Source organism: Nanorana parkeri, unplaced genomic scaffold, assembly GCF_000935625.1.
Source record: "Nanorana parkeri isolate BGI_ZX_2015 unplaced genomic scaffold, ASM93562v1 scaffold897, whole genome shotgun sequence".
Classification (NCBI taxonomy): domain Eukaryota; kingdom Metazoa; phylum Chordata; class Amphibia; order Anura; family Dicroglossidae; genus Nanorana; species Nanorana parkeri.
In genome coordinates, this window is record NW_017307165.1 from 145,332 (window position 1) to 156,202 (window position 10,871).

General features: G+C 52.5%; 1 protein-coding gene across 1 annotated transcript in view; it reads left to right on the top strand.

The window, feature by feature from the left end:
* The window catches only part of KRTCAP2 (keratinocyte associated protein 2), a 2,946-nt gene extending 1,454 nt beyond the window's left edge, over positions 1 to 1,492 (top strand). Inside the window, exons 3-5 of the mRNA XM_018565864.1 lie at positions 393 to 461; positions 738 to 828; positions 1,354 to 1,492. Of these exons, the coding sequence (XP_018421366.1) occupies positions 393 to 461; positions 738 to 828; positions 1,354 to 1,492 (299 nt within the window). The remainder of the gene's footprint in view (positions 1 to 392; positions 462 to 737; positions 829 to 1,353) is intronic.
* Positions 1,493 to 10,871: the final 9,379 nt, after the last annotated feature.

A 10,871-nucleotide genomic window follows, 5' to 3' on the forward strand; every position in this document is an offset into this window, starting at 1 on the left:
GCACTGTGGTAACATTGGAGAAAGACTGTGACTAGTGTTGGCGGGTGTGGAAATGAGAGGCCTCCGAGCTCTCGGTGCTCCCCAAATACCGAGACACCGCTTTTCTGATCCCGCACTATTTCCAGTCAGTGACACTGGCCTGAACTCTGTGTGCTGCTTGCTCAGGTAGACCCTTCAGTTGGTGTCCCCAGAGCCCTAATACATGGCACAATCGGGGCTGAAGCATCCACAGTGTTCCATCCCCCCCTCTTCCTACATGATCCGGACCTCCCTCCATCAGCCAGATTTCAGTTTCAGCTGGTGTGTAGGGCAGGAGGGGAGGATGACGGAGAGCGCAATGTGTCGGTATTTCTGTGTGAGTCATTGCAGGTGGAGTTCTCCTTAACTCGCAGTGCAGGCCTTCAATAACCTGGAGAACATGATATTCGGAAAGGGCTTCCAGGCCAAGGTGTTCCCAGAGGGTGAGTACCAACATCACATGGTGTCCCCTGGGGGGGACTACCGCCACCTCATGGTGCCCCCTGGGAGGGTGAGTGCTGCAACCACACAGTGTCCCCCAGAGAGGATAAGCACCACCACCTCAAGGTGTCCCCTGGGAGGGTGAGGACCTCCCTTCTGTATTATAGTAAAGAATGTTTCACAGGTCCCTCTGTGTCCCTGGTGCTCCCTGTGGGTGGAGCTGAGGGGGTGGGGCAGAACTTCTCGGAATGGATGGGTCTCTAGTTTGGTGTCACCAGGAGGGGAGGGTCTGCTTGGGGGGGTGTTACCAGAAGGGGTGGGTCTCCAGGAGGGGATTTCACCAATCCATCGAGTCTGCGTCACCACATGGTCAGTACCACCAGAGCCTCTTGCTGAGCTATATGACGTAAGGGACACGGGGGGGGGTTAATTTCCTGTGCACCACTGACTTCCTGTCCATGGCAGAGGATGCTCTCAGAAGTGGTGGGGGCGGGTTATGGTCCTCCATATAGAAGGTCTCTTTATATGTCTGCCAATCCACTGTAGTAATTCCTCTAAGAGAGGAATTCCCTTCCTGTTGTGTCTGCAAGACAGGAAGTAAACTGGGAACTCTCCCCAGTGGGGACACAGGCATGAATAAACACCCAACAGAAGGATTGACCCTTAATCTGATTGTACGCTCTCCTGTATATGCAGCATATAATGCCGAATAGGTACCACCCGGACGGCTCCATCTGTCACTGCTGCATCTAGTCCGTTCTGGCATGCTGCAGGCTCCTCCCCCTCCCCATTGGCTGAGCACAGAGAGGGGGAGGAGTTTTGTTCAGGATAGTTGATTATGATGGTCTGTTGCTCTCCATGATCTCAACCCGCTTCCCTCTTCTTCCTCCGCAGCTTCATCTTCTCGCTGGTGGACCTCTACTACGTGAACAAGATTTCCTCCGGCATGTACCAATCGATGACCCCGAGGAACGGTGCGCGGCCCACATTTTTAAGTCAATGGACCGCCCACGTTACAGGTCATTACCACTGACACAATGAGGTGAGGGATGGAGTGCCTCAATAAATCCTCTGTGTTCCCTAAAACAGCCAATCAGAGGCTTCCCCGGTAGCTATAGCGTCTGGAACCTGATTGGTTGGTGTGGGCAGCACTCTGTAAGTGAAGAGTGAAACGTTAACCACGCGAGGATATTGAACGTAAGCAACAAGGTTTCCAGGACGTATCTCCTACGCCCGCCTTGTCTCCTCCTCCTGCCGCCATTACCAGTAAAATAACAGCCGGAGTTTGCTTTGTATTACATGGCGGCGGGAGAGGACGTCACCATGACAATCGGGGGCGGTCTACAAGTGTTACCTGCTCAGGAATTCACCCAGAAGGTATATTTTTATTTTTGAAAGGAGAACTATGAGGTGAGTGCTTTTCACTCACCTCATAGTTCTAGCCGACCGACAATGAGACTGTCACAGGTCGGCTCAGTAGATCGGGAGGTGAGGGAAAACATACCGGCGTTCACTCACCTCTCGAACCTGTCCCTGCAGAGACCTGTGACTGTCACTCACGGCTCCCCACTGGGTTTCTCGTCCCCGCTCCGATCCTCCTGCGCTGACTGGCGGAACAGACGGGGGAGGGGGCGGGTACAGCTGGCTCTGCCTCTAGATAGGCAACGCCAGCTGTCAATCACGCAGCTGGGCGGATCCAGACAGTAATGTCGGGATTCGTCCCGGCTGCGGCGGTCTCAGTATACCGCGAGTTCGCGATAGACTGAGCTTTGGGCGAGCTATTGGGTCACGTGACCCTTAGGAGAACTATGGGGAAAAACACTGACCACATCGTTCTTCTTTAACCAGTTGACATCCGCGGTGTTAAAAAAACTTTTTTCAAAAAAATGAAATAGATGAATAGACTGGGGGCAAAGTATATTTACCGAATCGCTGTTGTTATAAAGTGTATTTTATATTCACATTACATTAAAACTACTTGTTAAAAAAAATCCAAAGAACTAACATTGGTCAAGATAGAGAATTGTTTTATTTGATGGATTCCATTAAAAATCTAATTTTCGCAGGACATTGCGGCCGGAAGAAAGCCGAGTTTTCCCCAAAAATGACCCAATGTATGTATTTTATCCCAAGTAATGACGGCGTTCTTCTACAATAAACGGGCCGCTAGCAGAAATGTCTCGGGCCCATCCGGGGTATACGGGAGGAGGAGAGAGCTGAAGGGGTTAATAGGGAGACCCCCAATGGTTGTGTGGGACTTTGTTCTGCTGTCGGTGTCACCGATCCGCCGGGATTATTAGACGTGGGAACAGGACGGCGATCCTTTGATGAGACGGAGTACAAAGCCGAGTCGGTTTTATGTGGCGGGAACATGAAAGGGAGAAGTTTTATGAATATACCCCCTTCTCACCCCCGCTATACCCCTCTTCTCACCCCTACTATACTTCTCTCCAGTGGTGACTTTTGCCAACACAAAACTTCCTCCCCAAGGATTCAGGACTCTGAGATGGCAATATTTCTGCAATGTCCCTCCCCCTATAACTGACATACCTCTTTAGGGTGGAGTGTCCCGTTGGGGTGGTACACATAGTAAAATCGTCATCAGTTGGGGGAATGTATTAAAGGGAGCCTCTGATTGTTGACCCTAGGGATCCTCTTGTTCACACAGACAGGGATGGGTAGTCCGTTGCCCTAATTCTGGCCAGCTTGATACGGATCAGTGTAATAATCTGCTGTGGCCACATGGGGGCGGCGTTGCTCCACCTGTCCAATTACATGCTGGTCCCTTTCAGCCTCCAGGCAGTTCAGTGTAATATCTTCTCTGACCACATGAGGGCGGCATCGCTCCATCAGTCTCATTAAGGAAGGTTTGTGTCATATCTATTGTGGCCACTAGATGGCAGCCCGGTATATGGTACACTGCGCGGCCTGTGATGTGCACTCTGGAGCTCTATAACTGGAGGAGGTAATATCATGATCCAATGGGGAGGGGGGGGCAGGATGTACTGAGAACCCGGGGATCTCCTCGCCTGAACTAAAGAAAGCAGAACCTCCAATTACACAGCAGAAACACACATGATCCGTTTTATCTGGCAAAAGCTTTCTAGTTCTGTTCAGCCAGTCGTGTGATGCTGACACCATGCTAAACAGCACCGTGTGGAGGAAGATATCATTATTCACTATTACAGCTCCCCGCACCCCATGTGATAAACTGCAAACTCTCCTGTGATGAGGTTTAGTAAATGATGTCACCCTCATCTGTACGGGATTAGAAGGAACGTGATCCGGGGGAATGGCGGAGACCCTCCTCCTGGGGTCAGCGATCGCCATCGCCCCATCACCGACATTTATTTTCTTTAGGCAATTAGTGGAATTTCAGACCAATAATCCATCGGATGGGGGAGGGGGGGAAGGGAGGGGGGTCTCTCTAATGAGGGCCCTGATATAAGGAGCTTAGAGGGACCTGTCACTGGAGATTAGAGCAAGGAGGGGAAAGCTTCGTTTTCTGACCCTGAGTGACCCCCAAATCCCAGAATCCGCCCACTAGTTCTAGACATCAATTATTGCTTATGTGTAGGAACTCCACCGGCACTTCCCTCACACCGAAGCCGTATGTACAGGGCTCAGCAATGACAGCTCTTACAGTAAAGAACTCAGACCGAACCCCCCGCTTATCACCCGGGACAACCATAGACACCATCAATATCACCCAGGACAACCATGGACATCACCAATACCCCCCCTTATCTGCTGGGTTAACCTTGATCACCAATACCCCCACAGTAAGAAAAAAATCCCCAGACTGACCTCCATATGTACAGGGCTTCACACTGTCAGCTCTTAAAGTAAAGAACACTTCCCTCAGACTGACCTCCATATGTAGAGGGCTCAGCACTGTCAGCTCTTACAGTAAAGAACACTTCCCTCAGACCGACCTCCAACTCCTCACTGCCAGCTCTTACAGTAAAGACCACTTCCCTCATACTTACCTCCATATGTACAGGGCTCCGCACTGTCAGCTCTTACAGTAAAGAAGACTTCCCTCAGACTGACCTCCATATGTACAGGACTCCTCACTGCCAGCTCTTACAGTAAAGACCACTTCCCTCATACTTACCTCCATATGTACAGGGCTCCGCACTGCCAGCTCTTACAGTAAAGAACACTTCCCTCAGGCCGACCTCCATATGTACAGGGCTCCGCACAGGCAGCTCTTACAGTAAAGAACACTTTCCTCAGACTAACCTCCATATGTACAGGGCTCCACACTATCAGCTCTTACAGTAAAGAACACTTCCCTCATACTGACCTCCATATGTACAGGGCTCCGCACTGCCAGCTCTTACAGTAAAGAAGACTTCCCTCAGACTGACCTCCATATGTACAAGGCTCCGCACTGTCAGCTCTTACAGTAAAGAACATTTTCCTCATTCTGACCTCCATATATACAAGGCTCCACCTTCAGCTCTTACAGTAAAGAACACTTTCCTCAGACTGACCTCCATATGTACAGGGCTCAGCACTGCCAGCTCTTACAGTAAAGAACACTTCCCTCATACTGACCTCCATATGTACAGGGCTCCGCACGGCCAGGTCTTACAGTAACGAACACTTCCCTCAGACTGACCTCCATGTGTGCAGGGCTCCGCACTGCCAGCTTTTACAGTAGAGAACACTTCCCTCAGACTGACCTCCATATGTACAGGGCTCCGCACTGCCAGCTCTTACAGTAAAGAACACTTCCCTCAGACTGACCTTCATATATACAAGGCTCCGCACTGCCAGCTCTTACAATAAAGAACACTTCCCTCAGACTGACCTTCATATGTACAGGGCTTTGTACTGTCAGCTCTTACAGTAGAGAAAACTTCCCTCAGACTGACCTCCATATGTGCAGGGCTCCGCACTGCCAGCTCTTACAGTAAAGAACACTTCCCTCATACTTACCTCCATATGTACAAGGCTCCGCACTGCCAGCTCTTACAGTAAAAAACACTTCCCACCTCCATATGTGCAGGGCTCCGCACTGCCAGCTCTTACAGTAAAGAACACTTCCCTCATACTGACCTCCATATGTACAGGGCTCCGAACTGTCAGCTCTTACAGTAAAGAACACTTCCCTCATACTGACCTCCATATGTACAGGGCTTTGTACTGCCAGCTCTTACAGTAAAGAACACTTCCCTCAGACTGACCTCCATATGTGCAGGGTTCTGCACTGCCAGCTCTTACAGTAAAGAACACTTCCCTCATTCTGACCTCCATATGTACAGGGCTTCACACTGCCAGCTCTTACAGTAAAGAACACTTCCCTCAGACGACCTCCATATGTACAGGGCTTCACACTGTCAGCTCTTACAGTAAAGAACACTTCCCTCAGACCGACCTCCATATGTACAGGGCTCCACCTTCAGCTCTTAAAGAAAAGAACACTTCCCTCAGACTGACCTCCATATGTACAGGGCTCAGCACTGTCAGCTCTTACAGTAAAGAACACTTCCCTCAGACGACCTCCATATGTACAGGGCTTCACACTGTCAGCTCTTACAGTAAAGAACACTTCCCTCAGACCGACCTCCATATGTACAGGGCTCCACCTTCAGCTCTTAAAGAAAAGAACACTTCCCTCAGACTGACCTCCATATGTACAGGGCTCAGCACTGTCAGCTCTTACAGTAAAGAACACTTCCCTCAGACCGACCTCCATATGTACAGGGCTCCACCTGCCAGCTCTTACAGTAAAGAACACTTCACTCATACTGTCCTCCATATGTACAAGGCTCCGCACTGCCAGCTCTTACAGTAAATAACACTTCCCTCATACTGACCTCCATATGTACAGGGCTCCGAACTGTCAGCTCTTACAGTAAAGAACACTTCCCTCATACTGACCTCCATATGACTGTCAGCTCTTACAGTAAAGAACACTTTCCTCAGACTGACCTCCATATGTACAGGGCTCCACACTATCAGCTCTTACAGTAAAGAACACTTCCCTCATACTGACCTCCATATGTACAGGGCTCCGCACTGCCAGCTCTTACAGTAAAGAACACTTCCCTCAAACTGACCTCCATATGTACAAGGCTTTACACTGTCAGCTCTTACAGTAGAGAACACTTCCCTCAGACTGACCTCCATATGTGCAGGGCTCCGCACTGTCAGCTCTTACAGTAAAGAACACTTCCCTCATACTGACCTCCATATGTACAGGGCTCAGCACTGCCAGCTCTTACAGTAAAGAACACTTCCCTCATACTGACCTCCATATGTACAAGGCTCCGCACTGCCAGCTCTTACAGTAAAGAACACTTCCCTCCGACTGACCTCCATATGTAAAAGACACCGCACTGTCAGCTCTTACAGTAAAGAACACTTCCCTCAGACTGACCCCCATATATACAATGCTCCGCACTGCCAGCTTTTACAGAAAAGAACACTTCCCTCAGACTGACCCCCATATATACAATGCTCCGCACTGCCAGCTCTTACAGTAAAGAACACTGCCCTCATACTGACCTCCATATGTACAGGGCTCCGCACTGGCAGCTCTTACAGTAAAGAACACTGCCCTCATACTGACCTCCATATGTACAGGGCTCCGCACTGGCAGCTCTTACAGTAAAGAACACTGCCCTCATACTGACCTCCATATGTACAGGGCTCCGCACTGTCAGCTCTTACAGTAAAGAACGCTTCCCTCATTCTGACCTCCATGTGTACAGAGCTCTGCACTGTCAGCTCTTACAGTAAAGAACACGTCCCTCAGGCCGACCTCCATATGTACAGGGCTCCGCACTGGCAGCTCTTACAGTAAAGAACACTTTCCTCAGACTGACCTCCTTATGTACAGGGCTCCACACTATAAGCTCTTACAGTAAAGAACACTTCCCTCATACTGACCTCCATATGTACAGGGCTCCGCACTGACAGCTCTTACAGTAAAGAACACTGCCCTCATACTGACCTCCATATGTACAGGGCTCCGCACTGCCAGCTCTTACAGTAAAGAACACTTCCCTCAGACTGACCTCCATATGTACAGGGCTTTGTACTGTCAGCTCTTACAGTAGAGAACACTTCCCTCAGACTGACCTCCATATGTGCAGGGCTCCGCAATGCCAGCTTTTACAGTAAAGAACACTTCCCTCATACTGACCTCCATATGTACAGGGCTCCGCACTGCCAGCTATTACAGTAAAGAACACTTCCCTCAGACTGACCTCCATATGTACAGGGCTTTGTACTGTCAGCTCTTACAGTAGAGAACACTTCCCTCAGACTGATCTCCATATGTACAAGGCTCCGCACTGCCAGCTCTTACAGTAAAGAACACTTCCCTCAGACTGACCTCCATATGTACAAGACTCCGCACTGTCAGCTCTTACAGTAAAGAACACTTCCCTCATACTGACCTCCATATGTACAGGGCTCCGCATTGCCAGCTCTTACAGTAGAGAACACTTCCCTCAGACCGACCTCCATATGTACAGTGCTCCGCACTGCCAGCTCTTACAGTAAAGAACACTTCCCTCCGACTGACCTCCATATGTACAAGGCTCCGCACTGCCAGCTCTTACAGTAAAGAACACTTCCCTCCGACTGACCTCCATATGTACAAGGCTCCGCACTGCCAGCTCTTACAGTAAAGAACACTTCCCTCATACTGACCTCCATATGTACAGGGCTTGGCACTGTCAGCTCTTACAGTGAAGAACACTTCCCTCAGACTGACCTCCATATGTACAAGGTTCCGCACTCTCAGGTCTTACAGTAAAGAAGACTTCCCTCATACTGACCCCCATATATACAATGCTCCGCACTGACAGCTCTTACAGTAGAGAACACTTCGCTCATACTGACTTCCATATGTACAGGGCTTTGTACTGCCAGCTCTTACAGTAAAGAACACTTCCCTCATACTGACCTCCATATGTACAGGGCTTGGCACTGTCAGCTCTTACAGTAAAGAACACTTCCCTCAGACTGACCTCCATATGTACAGGGCTCAGCACTGTCAGCTCTTAACAGTAAAGAACCCTTCCCTCAGACTGACCTCCATATGTACAGGGCTCCGCACTGTCAGCTCTTACAGTAAAGAACACTTCCCTCAGACTGACCTCCATATGTACAGGGCTCCGCACTGTCAGCTCTTACAGTAAAGAACACTTCCCTCAGACTGACCTCCATATGTACTGGAACATATTCCCTCACACCGGCCAACACTTCCCTCAGACCAATCTCCATATGTACAGGGCTTTGTACTGTCAGCTCTTACAGCAAAAAACACTTCCCTCAGACTGACCTCCATATATACAAGGCTCCGCACTGCCAGCTCTTACAGTAAAGAATCCTTTGCACGTCCACAATGGCCAGGATGGGGGTCATCCTTTTAGGGTTGAACAGATTTCCCCTCACTTCCTGTTTCAGTGACCACCTAGGTGGTGAGGGGAACTCTCACACACCAAAACCTGGCAGGGGGATTCTGGGAGACGGGAAGGGCGCGGCGAGGAATCCAGCGAACAATCGTCCCCTTGTCCCGGTGTGCGGTCAGACAGCCCCCCCCCTGCCCCCGTCCTGTTTACCTGCAGAGCTGACAATCTGATGTGCTAGGTGTGTGCGGAGTCAGCAGTTGGGACGGAGCCAGGTGTGTGCGGAGTCAGCAGTTGGGACGGAGCCAGGTGTGTGCGGAGATAGCAGTTGGGGCGGGGCCAGGTGTGTGCGGAGTCAGCAGTTGGGACGGAGCCAGGTGTGTGCGGAGATAGCAGTTGGGGCGGAGTCAGCAGTCGGGGCGGGGCCAGGTGTGTGCGGAGTCAGCAGTTGGGACGGAGCCAGGTGTGTGCGGAGATAGCAGTTGGGGCGGAGTCAGCAGTCGGGGCGGGGCCAGGTGTGTGCGGAGTCAGCAGTTGGGACGGAGCCAGGTGTGTGCGGAGATAGCAGTTGGGGCGGAGTCAGCAGTCGGGGCGGGGCCAGGTGTGTGCGGAGTCAGCAGTTGGGACGGAGCCAGGTGTGTGCGGAGATAGCAGTTGGGGCGGAGTCAGCAGTCGGGGCGGGGCCAGGTGTGTGCGGAGTCAGCAGTTGGGACGGAGCCAGGTGTGTGCGGAGATAGCAGTTGGGGCGGAGTCAGCAGTCGGGGCGGGGCCAGGTGTGTGCGGAGTCAGCAGTTGGGACGGAGCCAGGTGTGTGCGGAGATAGCAGTTGGGGCGGAGTCAGCAGTCGGGGCGGGGCCAGGTGTGTGCGGAGTCAGCAGTTGGGACGGAGCCAGGTGTGTGCGGAGATAGCAGTTGGGGCGGAGTCAGCAGTCGGGGCGGGGCCAGGTGTGTGCGGAGTCAGCAGTTGGGACGGAGCCAGGTGTGTGCGGAGATAGCAGTTGGGGCGGAGTCAGCAGTCGGGGCGGGGCCAGGTGTGTGCGGAGTCAGCAGTTGGGACGGAGCCAGGTGTGTGCGGAGATAGCAGTTGGGGCGGAGTCAGCAGTCGGGGCGGGGCCAGGTGTGTGCGGAGTCAGCAGTTGGGACGGAGCCAGGTGTGTGCGGAGATAGCAGTTGGGGCGGAGTCAGCAGTCGGGGCGGGGCCAGGTGTGTGCGGAGTCAGCAGTTGGGACGGAGCCAGGTGTGTGCGGAGATAGCAGTTGGGGCGGAGTCAGCAGTCGGGGCGGGGCCAGGTGTGTGCGGAGTCAGCAGTTGGGACGGAGCCAGGTGTGTGCGGAGATAGCAGTTGGGGCGGAGTCAGCAGTCGGGGCGGGGCCAGGTGTGTGCGGAGTCAGCAGTTGGGACGGAGCCAGGTGTGTGCGGAGATAGCAGTTGGGGCGGAGTCAGCAGTCGGGGCGGGGCCAGGTGTGTGCGGAGTCAGCAGTTGGGACGGAGCCAGGTGTGTGCGGAGATAGCAGTTGGGGCGGAGTCAGCAGTCGGGGCGGGGCCAGGTGTGTGCGGAGTCAGCAGTTGGGGCGGAGCCAGGTGTGTGTGGAGTCAGCGGTCTGGGCCGCGCTGTGTCAGGAGTGTGTCTAGACTGGAAGCCGCAGAACACCTGGGAGGTGACACAGACAGATAGACAGACGGACAGACGGGGGATGGGGGGAGAGAACTCGCTCACCCATAATACACAAATCTGCCGCATCCAATCAGAGAGCACCGATCTCCCCGCACACGGTACAATCTGATTGTCCAATCGCCAACAACCGTGCAGCACGAGGCCCCTCCTCCTCATATCACACAGGTCTGATTGTACAGAGATTGTATGGTCAGATTGTGAAGTCTGTGATTGGTTATGGGAAGGAGCCGGGTTGGCTGGTGTCCGTGGCCCCCACATGATATACTGTGGGGGTGTTGATTGGTGGGGAGGTGAGGGGTCGGTGGTCTCCTCTCTCACGCTGCGGTTTCCTGTGATTGGTGGGAACGGTGAGCTCAGCTCGGTGG